Source organism: Cotesia glomerata, linkage group LG8 (assembly GCF_020080835.1).
Source record: "Cotesia glomerata isolate CgM1 linkage group LG8, MPM_Cglom_v2.3, whole genome shotgun sequence".
In the NCBI taxonomy this organism is placed as follows: Eukaryota; Metazoa; Arthropoda; class Insecta; order Hymenoptera; family Braconidae; genus Cotesia; species Cotesia glomerata.
This window is the reverse complement of record NC_058165.1, coordinates 6,778,783-6,790,531: the sequence shown is the minus strand read 5'-3', so window position 1 is coordinate 6,790,531 and position 11,749 is coordinate 6,778,783. Positions and strand designations below refer to the sequence as shown.

Here is an 11,749-nt window from a genome sequence, read left to right as displayed (position 1 = left end):
TAAGGCACATTTGATATAATTTATCGCATTCTTTTTAATTAATCAACCCACTAATTTATTAATCTTCCCTAATAACTTTTAATTAATTAATTCATTATTGCGTTGATTAATTAAAGCTTACACATTTTAATGCTCACATTTTAAACATTATTTTAAATCTTACAGATATGCTTCACCAAATGTATAAAATGCCATATATGTATATTTACTGTGTTTATATACATCAAAGATTATTTAATATATTTATATTTATATTTATATATAGAATTTTTTATTTATACTTTATTTAATAAACTAAATTTTAAATACTTGTTCTCTATTTTTGTTCATATACTCATTAATTAAATTAATAATTAATAATGATATTAATATTTCTTTTTTTTTTCATCACATTAACTAATCAAAAATTCAAATTTAATACATCAAAATAAAAATAGTTAATTGCTCATTTTTAATACTTGAAATTTTTAAATTAAAAAATTTTAACAAAATAATACAAAAAAAATTGTTCGATTTCAATGAATATGTAAATTCAAAAAAATAATTTTCTTGATATCTTATAAATTCTAGCTTGTCCTAATCCACTCACTCGATTAATTTTTTTATTATAGATTTATATTCAAAGAATTTTTTTTTTATATTTATACTTATATTTATTATTATAATTATTTATTTATACCCAATAGTTTCATAAATTTACATTACGTAAAAATTAAATGCTACGATTGCATCAATTTTTACACTATTGGCACACGAGAAGTCATTAATTCGGGCGTTATATATAATTTTTTTTTTTTCATATAATTATTTTTAGTAATTCGATGCAATCAAATTTTCGATAATAAGAAAAAATTTGTAGTTTTTTTAAAATAAAAACTTGCAAAATAAATTTGGAAATTTTTATCACTTTTTCAATGATTGATTTTTTAATTTTAAGATAACAAAAAAGTTTTATTTAAAATTATAAAATTAATTTTTTTTCAATACTTTTAATCATTAATTAAAAATCATTGATTAATGATAATAAACTATAGATCTTAGATCATTAATCATGAATTAAAGATCATAGATTATAGATCATTAATTAAAAATCATTCATTATAGATCATAAATTAAAAATCATCGATTAATGATAATGAACTATAGATCTTAGATCATTAATCACGAATTAAAGATCATAAATTATAGATCATTAATAATTAGTTAAAGATCATAAATAATTAATTAAGAATCATCGGTTAATGATAATAAACTATAGATCTTAGATTATTAATCATGAATTAAAGATCATAGATGATAGATCACTAATAATTTATTAAAGATCATAGATCATGAATAGTTAATTAAAGATCATAAATCATAAATTAGAAATTGGTGATTAATGATTAGAAATTATAGATCATAGATCATTAATCATGTATCGTTAATAAAAAATTACTCATTTTAGATCATAGATCATTAATTACAAATTAAAAACCAAAAATTATTAACGATAAATCATTGATTGAAGATCGTAAATTATAGATCATAGTTCATTAACATAAATCATCAATTAATAATCATTCATCATAGATCATAGATCATTAATCATCAATTAGTTACCGTAGATCATTAATTATTTATTAAAGATCATAGATCATTAACATAAATCATTAATTAAAAATCATTCATCTTAGATCATAGATCATTAATTTAAAATTATCCATCATGAGTTATAGATTATTAATTAAATACTCTAAATCATGGATTAAAAATCACCAATTTTAGATCATAGATCATTAATCTTAAATCTCAAATCATGGATTTAAAATCACAAATAATTAAAGAAAAAAATTCTTCTTAACAACAAAACAAAATTTTTTCTTATCACCACTATAAATATTTCTAATGATATTAAAACTTCAGTACTCGACGTAATCCAAACTTTAACCCCCACCAATCCAATTAATCTCATTTCCAAATTTTTACAATTATTTTGATTATTAAATCCTCGGAACATTAAACCTTCAACCTTTAATCAAACCATACGTCGAAACTAACCAAACTGGCATTAAATGTAATATACACGAATGTACAATGGAATGCTCCGTTACTCTTAATACAATAAAAAATCTTAATACATATAATTGTTAACCTTTTAACAATCAATATTCAATATTAATATTCACTTAATAATTTGAAAGGTCTGAGATAAACGAAACGTCGAATGCCATTTAATTTCCCGCGCTTACAGTAACAACTCAGAGACACGGCAGTGTCTTGCGCCAAGTACGAGGTACCGTAAAAATATCCACGCAGTCGACAGTTCATTTGTCCAATTAATGCATTGTTTAATGCAATCTACCTTTCAAATTATCAATTACAATCATAATTATAAACCTTTAAATTAATATCTTATCTCTTATTATTACAAGAATAGTAATAATCATTATAATTATTAATATAAATTGGAATATTTACAAACTTTCATGTGTGCGTTAAGTTTCGCGCATTAAAAATAAATCTCGAAAAAAAGTCTATTCACGTCGATTTAATTAATTTAATGGAGTTATTATTATTTATTAATTATAATTAATTAGTAGGTATTAATTAATCGACGAGATATTTAACGGCAGCGTAGCGTTGATATATTCTTGATTTAATCCCGTTGGACTTGTAATTTGACAGTGAAGATGATATTATGGAGGATGATGATAATAATGAAGATCTACGGCGAGACAATCGATATCACAGTTTTGATGGATTGTAGTTTTCTAGAGACCATCTTTGCCGAGGCGCACTAGGTGAGCATTCTTCCATTAGTAGTCGTTGTTTGCTTTCTGTTATTGACATACATTTGTCACTGCTTCCGTGTCTTATTTGTTTCGTCTGAAAATAAAATATTGTTGTTAGAAATTATAATTTATTTGTTTAATTATAAGTTGAGGCAAATTTGGTTCATTTAATTTTTTATTGAGGAATTTAGAAGAGGTAAGAGGAAAATTTCTGAACGAAAAGTTAAAAGAGGGTGTGAGGTAAGTCGAGAATAAAACAATTTTGAAAAATCTTTAATAGCTTTTCAGAAAAAGCTCTTCAAATTTTCAAAAAGAGGGAATTTTTAAGAATTAATGATAGATTCAATTCTTTTTGGTTGAGGGTTTATTGAGGAATCTAAAGGAACTAGGAGGAAAATTTTTGAGCGAGAAGTTAAGAGAGGGTGTGAGGTAAGTCGAGAATAAAACAATTTTGAAAAATCTTTAATAGCTTTTCAGAAAAAGCTCTTTCAATTTTTAAAAAGAGGGAATTTGTAAGAATTGATGATTGATTTTTTTGTCTGTTTGAGGGTTTATTGAGGAATCAAAAGGAACTAAGAGGGAAATTTTTGAGCGAAAAATTAAGAGAGGATGTGAGGTAAATTGAGAAGAAAAAAATTTTGGAATATTTTTGATGGTTTATGAGAAGAAGCTTTTTGAATTTTCAAAAAGAGGGAATTTTTAAGAATTAATAGTAGATTTATTTTTTTTTGTTTGAGAGTCTATTGAAGATTCTAAAGGAACTAGGAGGAAAATTTTTGAGCGAAAAGTTAAGAGAGGGTGTGAGGTAAGTCAAGAATAAAACAATTTTGAAAAATCTTTAATAGCTTTTCAGAAAAAGCTCTTTCGATTTTTAAAAAGAGGGAATTTGTAAGAATTGATGGTTGATTTTTTTGTCTGTTTGAGGGTTTATTAAGGAATCAAAAGGAACTAGGAGGGAAATTTTTGAGCGAAAAATTAAGAGAGGATGTGAGGTAAATTGAGAAGAAAAAAATTTTTGAATATTTTTGATGGTTTTGGACAAAAAGCTCTCTGAATTTTGAAAAGGAAGGAATCGACATAGATTTGTCACTGGTCATTCCGTGTCATTTCTTTCATTTAGAAATAAAATATTCTTATGAGCTGTTAATTAAATTTTGTAGATTTTACAATATTAACTATTAATTACACGGACGAGTTTTGAGGGTCAGTACTTGAGATAGCAGTCAAAGCATGCTCTAACAATAATATTGTCGTGAGTAATGAGATTATGAGTTATGTTTTTACTTTAATCTTTTAATTAAGTGGGAGTAAGAAGCTAATTAAATATTATGAATAGTATTATTAAAATACCTGAGAGTTATAAATCCATTGTTGGTTTCCTTTGCTTCCGTGACAAGGATATAAGATGACATCAGTACCACTGTAATCCAGACATGACTCATCTCGACGGATTTCTCCGGTTTTACTCAGCATCCAGTACTTTTAAAAAAATTTCATTTGTTAATATTTATCAATATTAATTTATAATTATTATAAAAGCATTTTTTTAAAATTAATTTAAACTTGTAATTATTTTTTACAATAATGCAAAAATTTTTAGATTTTAACTTCAATTTAAATTCAGTAGAAAATTTTTTAATACAAATATTTTGCATTAAAAATTAATAAAAAATTTTTTTATTTAAAAATAAATATCAATAAATAAAAGTCTAAATTAATTTAATTATTTCTAACATCTATTTTGTGCATAAAATACCAATAAATTTAGCTTAAAAAAAAAAAAAAAAAAAGAAAATTAATGAATGATTGATAGATTTCTAGCAAATTGAAGATTGAATTATCCGCAAAATTATCAGCAATTAAAACTGTTGAAAATTAATGATCACCGCGCGCGCATCAGACATCAATAATTGCGTTCTGTTAATGAAGATTAATCAAATTTTCGTAGTGTCAGTTGGATTTAATATGACACTTCTATCTTGATAATTCAATTGAAATATCAATTTTCTCACAATAAAAATATTTATTGAATATTTTATGCCAGAATTTATTTATTAATTAATAATTGAGATAAATAAAAAATGATAAAGCATGCATCATGCCAAGCTTTTAGCACGATTATACAATTATATGGTTAAATAAATATGATAATAGTCAAGTATATTAAATATATAAATGGGTGTTAAGATAACTTGTAATTAAGTGTTACTCAACGGGTGGTAATGGTGAGTTAAGCCGGCGATTAATTGTAAGGATGAGTACTGATTTTTTTTTTTAAGATAAATTTTATAAATACGGCTATTTTATTATTATTATTTTTTGCGAAATTATTTATAATAAATTAAAAACTTGTTTATTTATCAAAGTTTTGGATGTTCAAACTATAATTCAGAATTTTGGGTCAAATATGGAAAATCCGGAAAAATTGTATCAGATTTTTTTGATAGAAAATTTAATTTTATATAAGGTCCTTATCAATTTTGTCCTATCTCTCTTACTTTTTTGAAAATTTGAATTTTGAATTTAAAAATGAAGTTATAGAATTTGTTTGTGGTTTTAAAAAGTTTTAAAGCTTGTTGTGACCAAAATATTTAAAATAAAAAAAAAATTATAAGAAATTTTTTTTATAGAAGATTAAATTTTCTACAAGTCAAGTTCTTATCAGCTTTTCTGTATCTTTAATCGTTGAGCAGGAATTTTGAAAATAGGAAATTTACCGATTCGTAGAAATATCAACTTTTAAATTTATTATTTTTATTTTTAGTAAAAATTTATCTGAAATTATTTCTTGTCGATTTTCTAACAATGAAAAATATAGAAAATTAAAAAAAAAAATTTTTATTCTATCAATTTCACGGATTTTCGCGGTAAAATATTTTCCAGGCACTCTAAACATATGGGAATTCATTTCAAAGGAAATTTTAAAGCCGACAAGCTTATGAAATTCAAATTTTATTATTATTATTATAAAAATATTGATTGTAGATTTAACACCACGAATAAACACATAAGATTGTATATTGTACGTTCGTGTTTCTCGACACTTAAGAATTGATGATGACTCGAGACTGATTAGAGCTAACGGTGATTACGGGCCCAAGACGAAGATTTACGTGATCCAACGTGTCACGTTTTATTTATACTTATTAATGTTAGGCAAATATAAAATGATTGTAATTATTATATTACAATGAAGCGGTGTTTAATAAAAAAAAAAAAAAAAAATATGCAATAAATACGAACTAAAAATTAAAAGCATTAGTTGCAATGATGCATGCGGTAGCTTTTTTTAAAACCAACTCCCGGCCAACCTGATTTTTATATATTTATTATTATTATATTGAAGGTTCTAAACGTTAGTCCTGTTCTGTATCTAAAAATTTGTAAATATTAAATTAATATTAATTATTGTTTTTAGGGGATTTAGTTACAGTCGGGCAGTGGAAGTTTCATTACAGATAAGGGGGAAAATATTAATTCAAATTTTGTGACTTGGTTCGTATTTTTTAAAAAATTAAAAACTTATTTAGAAGATTTTATTTTTGATTTATTTGAATCAATTCAGAATTTTATTTAGGAAAATTAATAAATAAACTAAAATAAATAAAAATAAAATTTAATATAAACTATGTAAAATATTTACAGAAGAATTTTTTAAATGTTAAAAATATTTAGAAAATCGTTTAATTAAAAAAAAAAAATTATTAATAGTTAGAATAAAGTTTATCAAATATAGAAAAATCTGTCTATAAGTGCATTTGAAAAAAAAAAAAAAAAAAAACTACTTTGCCTGAGATTCGAACCCTGGACCTCTAAAATTTTTTAATTACATACCCAAATTTTAGAATTCTAATTACGAGAATTGTAGCCACCAAGCGGAGACTTTTAATGCAGTTTAATTTTTTTTATTTTAGATTATAAAATTTATTTCTCAACACGCTAATAAAATTTTAAAACAATCTAACCGTAGTAAATTCATTCATTTAAAAACAATTTAATTATTAAATATAACTTAATATTTTTTAACTATTAATTACATTTTTTTTTTCAATAAAAGTACATTTATTAACAATTAAAAAATATTCCTTAAAAGTTAGTCAATATTTATTAACTGTTAATAAATATTTTTTAAATAATTTAATCTTGAAAAATTATTAATTTTTAATTAAAAACCTTAATTAAATGATCAAAAATCCTTCTATCAGTTTAGGCAAAAAAAAATTGAAAAATTACTTGCAAATTTCATTATGAAAATTTTTGATAACTTTTTCAATTTTTTGAAGTGAAAATTGAAAAAAAAAAATTTTTTTCCAATTTATAACAAATTACAATAAAAATTTTGAACCAAGTCACAAAATTTTATATTAAAAAAATATTCTGAAATAATTTTTTAAATTTTTGAGTAAAAATGTTAAGTCCTTATACCCCTTGAATTTAATAAAAAACTGATAATTGATTATTTAAGTAGCTTCCGTGCAGATTGCTACTGTAATTATGGGGTACCTGGTTACCGCCTTGACGGTGACAAGGCCAGAGTCCTACCGGTTGGTGAAGGTCTTCGGGTTTTCCTGACGAGTCTATACACACCTCTTTATCGAGGTTTCTTATCTGCATTTAAATTTATCCAGTAAAGTACAATAGCAATTCAAGTACAAGTTCGTCAAAATTTTACAATCAACTGATAACTGTCTTTACTTAATATTCTAGTATATTATTATAATTTTTAATTAGTCAGCCCTTAAATTATTATCTGTATTAATCACAAAAATGAAGTCGCGGGAGTTAGTTTTAAATGATAATAAAAACAAAAAATTGTTTTTTCCTGAAACAATGCAGAAAAATAATAATTATTATTGGTTGGATTATTTGGCGGTATTGTACCTGGTTGCCTCCTTGTCGATGGCAAGGATACAAACCCACTGGTTTGTGTAAATCGGACTTACGAGCTGGTGAATCCAAACAAGTATTTCCACCTTCGCCGAGATTCCGGATCTAGTTTTTATTTTAATATAATTTAATTTAATTAATGGAATAAATTAGTAGAAAAATTTTTAGTAATAAGTTTTTGAGAAGTTATACGCACTTAAGACTAAAAAAAGTAATTTTGCAATTTATTTTTCTGTAGGCATTTTGTTTAATTAAAAAAGGGTATCTCTAAAAAACTCTTATTTGATTTATCGAGTTTCCTATGAAAATATATTTTAAAATCCTTGACAAAAATTAGTAAGGTAAGAAATATTTTAAGGGTCACGAAAAATTTTTGAAAGTGTATGTTAAAAATTGAATTTTTTTGCATCTAATATTTTATCTGGTCAGTCTCTTATTTAAGGAAGTTCGAGCGAATCTAATGTGAAAAATAATTTCCAACTTTGACCTTTGAAATTAAGTATACGTATAAATAAATACGTCGTTTATCTAATCCCAAAATTTTAAAAAGATTTACCGTTTAGTTATTTAGATATTAAATTTCAAAAATCACATTTTTTATCTCCTTATAAACAGGCTCTTATGGTGGTCAAACTTTAGTCGAGGCTTTAATTATTTTTTTCAATATTAACCTCCCAACTTTAACGAATTAAAAACTATATACAAGAAACTTGGATTATTGTAAAATATAAAAATAATTTAAAATAATACATTACCAATATAATTTTTGAAATATTTAAAGTTTAATTTTATGTTTTTGACTCATTTATCGTCAGCTATTTATTCGAATAAAGATTTGGCAACGTCGCGTCAACAGCTAAGAAAAAAGAAAAGGATAAAAATATAGTTACAGAGAGAAAAATATTTAACTTATACACTCATACACGACTCTGTAATGAGTATAATCAAACGCGCTGTTGTTAAATCTGTTTATTTTATCCGGCAAGTAATAAATACGAAAGTAATTTTATTACTTTATTTTATTAAATAAGTAAAAATCATCAATTATTAAATTGGTCAAATTATTTTAAATTAAAATAAAAAATTTTGACGAATATTGGGAAGATGGGGAGTAAAAAAAATTTGAACATTATTTTGACTCATAAGTTACGCTCGAACCACCTTAAAAAATTAAGAATGATGTAAATTCTGAAAATTAAGAGTCGAAAATTTTATTTATAGAAGTCACTAAGGATTTTGAAAACATTCTTCAGACGCCGGACAAATATATTGAAATTAACAATGCAGTAGTAATTATTTTGCCAGACTTTAAATTATTTCTTTGGTGGTTTATTTATATTGTTCAGTGTGTCAACTTGATAGAAACAAAATTTAAAGGTCGTTGAATATGATATTGACAAATTAAAAGAAAAGATTTAAGTACTTTACTATGAAAGTTTAAAAAATCTTGGGCAAGCTCTAAAACAATTTTTTGACATATCAACCGCGAAAGTTGGATTTTCGAGCATCACACAGAGGGCGCTAAGAATACGATTTCTGACAATCTATAGTTTAGTTAATTTACCTCGCACTAATATCGAAAAGTAACTTCTCTCTATCTGTCTCTACATTCTGCACGACTACGCTAAAATACGCTATAGATGAGTCGAATTATCTTTTAATTCGACAAACGTCCGCTGGGTGGAGTAAAAATCGCAAAAAGAATCTTAGCGACAGTTGAATCTTGTAAACAACTTCAACATATACGTAGGTTTAATCCATCGCTATTTAATCTCGTGTTACATAATTCTTGTTTCTTTAAATAAAATAAACAGTAATTGAACATTCTTGACTGTTCTCAAATCCAACTTCCGCAATTGATATGACAAAAAATCATGTTCGATACTTTATGCTCATAGGTAGGGACCCTGACAAACTTGAAGTGAAGGCACACGTTTGAGGCTATGGATACATTCTCATCAAGACCTTGTACTATATCCGGACTAGCTACGCTCCTCCGGATAAATAACTCAGTCTTGATATTAATGCGCCCATAGACTCAAACTTGTGACGTCACTTCAAGCCGTCAAAATCTCTGCCTTTGCGCATATGTATCAAAAATAACTAGTTTATCGATCTGATTTTTGTCGAGGGCACGTGAAACATTATAAACTAACATATTTTCATAGTAAACTCAAAGAAAATAAAGAGTCGGTTTTTTTGCACTGCTCTGATATATACTCTGGTAAGATTTTTCTGGAAGCGAGAGCCGTAGGCCATCTAGCGGGGAAACCAAGAACTTGCTGAAAATTGATTTTATCTAATTCCCATCAAATTTTTTGTGTACATACATAAAGTATATGTACATTACAAAAAAAAATATTATTTAAAAATGCCTAAGTGCGCATAACCCCTTAATAAAAGTAAAGGTAGATAATAAAGATGTGACATCTGTATGGTAATATCAGCAAATCCGGATTACGGTGTATGCTAAAAATTTAGCTGACGTAGTCGTCTACAAACTATATAATAAAGTACGGTAGGTGAAATAGGTCTTGGGTCTTGATGGCGAATATATGGATGCTGGTTCATAACTCTCTACTCAGAGAAAAGTCTACGACTATATCTAAAGGCTGGAATAAAAAGAGAAAAATAATGATTCATCGTTTATAGTCCTCGGCAGTGATGAAGTTCCACAGGTCTCGGTCCAGCGTGTGCCGTCTTTTTCAGCTCGCGAGGCTGAAAAGCTTTAAAAATGAATTAAAATGACCTGGAGGCTTTCATTCGCAGATGGAGATTATTAATGAACATGTATGGATAAATTATGAGTAATAATAATAATAATCATTTTGTAGGGTGGGTAGATATGTAGAAGTAATAATATATATATATATATGGATGTATTTGTGTATGTGGTTGCTCGGCAGTTGCATATGGCGCAGCATTTAAAGAATTGATTAAAGTTGATTGGATCATACAGCATTTTAAATGAAAATTTTCCGAATTAAATATTTTAATCATCTACTTTATCCATTATTCATTGCATCAACTCATTAATATATTTCATTATTTATTGTTTCATTTAATATTTATAATGCATAAATCAATTATGGTTATTTTATTTTATTTATCTGAAGAGAAAATGTATTTGTTTTGGCAAACAATTATCAGTTAAGAGGATTTTATTATTATCATTATTTTCTGTAATTAAATTTTTGATCGGCTTGGAAAAGATTCCTATAAAAATTTTATAGCCAAAAAATGTTTAAGCTCATGATGATGATAATAATAAAATTAAAGTTTTTTTTTGTACTCATTGAGAAACACTTTTGATTTCTACTAAATTTTTTTTTCCTTTTAAATATAAAATTATGAATCTAAGTTTTTCCAAAAAAACAAAATCTGACAGATTTTTTTTTATTAATAGAAATAATAATTATTATTATTTTTATTATCAAATTTTTAAATAGTTTATAAAAAATATTATAGGAGATATTTTTGTGAAAATTATATTTATCATGTAAAAATTATTATTAATATTTAATTTTTAGATAGTTAAGGAAAAATTTGATGAAATAAATTTGTGTAAAAATTCAATGTCAAAAATTTTTTTAATTAATATGAATAATAATAAAATCTAAATTTTATCGAGCTACGTTGAAAAAATTTTTAATTTAAAAAATCCTGCGGTCCATAAACACTGCGATATTTTTTTCTATATAAATAACCAATTACGGAAGAGCGCGCAGAATCTTGAAAAAAAAACAGGTGACAAAAAAGTTAAACTATTTAAAAAAAAAAACTAAAACTATTTTTATAGTTTATAGAATCTAGTGCAATAATTATTTTAATACGCGTCGTTGGATCCTTGATATTTTTTACTCATCATTGTTATATAATTTTATTTAGAGGGAAACGTACTCGACACCGTTCTCAGGCATTTTTCTGTTTTATTATATATTTAATTTAATTTAATTAAATTTACCTTTCATTTTCATTTATTTATTCATTTATTTATCCGAGAGTCTTTTCCCGGACAAATTTACTCTTTTTATACCCAGCACGGCTCTCCAGAGAATTTATGGTCAAACGTTATTCAGCGCAGTACA

At 25.1% G+C, this 11,749-nt stretch overlaps 1 protein-coding gene across 8 annotated transcripts in view; it reads right to left on the bottom strand.

Moving 5' to 3' along the window:
• Positions 1-1,697: 1,697 nt before the first annotated feature.
• Positions 1,698-11,749, bottom strand: part of LOC123270893 (putative polypeptide N-acetylgalactosaminyltransferase 9) — a 263,471-nt gene continuing 253,419 nt past the window's right edge. For 6 of the 8 annotated variants that reach the window (XM_044737045.1, XM_044737048.1, XM_044737046.1 and 3 more), the window contains 3 exons: positions 7,656-7,766; positions 4,125-4,253; positions 1,700-2,868 (listed from right to left, as the gene is read on the bottom strand). In XM_044737045.1, coding sequence (XP_044592980.1) covers positions 2,728-2,868; positions 4,125-4,253; positions 7,656-7,766 — 381 coding nt within the window. In that variant the 3' untranslated portion in view covers positions 1,700-2,727. Of the gene's footprint in view, positions 2,869-4,124; positions 4,254-7,277; positions 7,383-7,655; positions 7,767-11,749 lie in introns of all 8 variants that reach the window. The other 2 variants (XM_044737052.1, XM_044737053.1) reach the window with 2 other exon arrangements.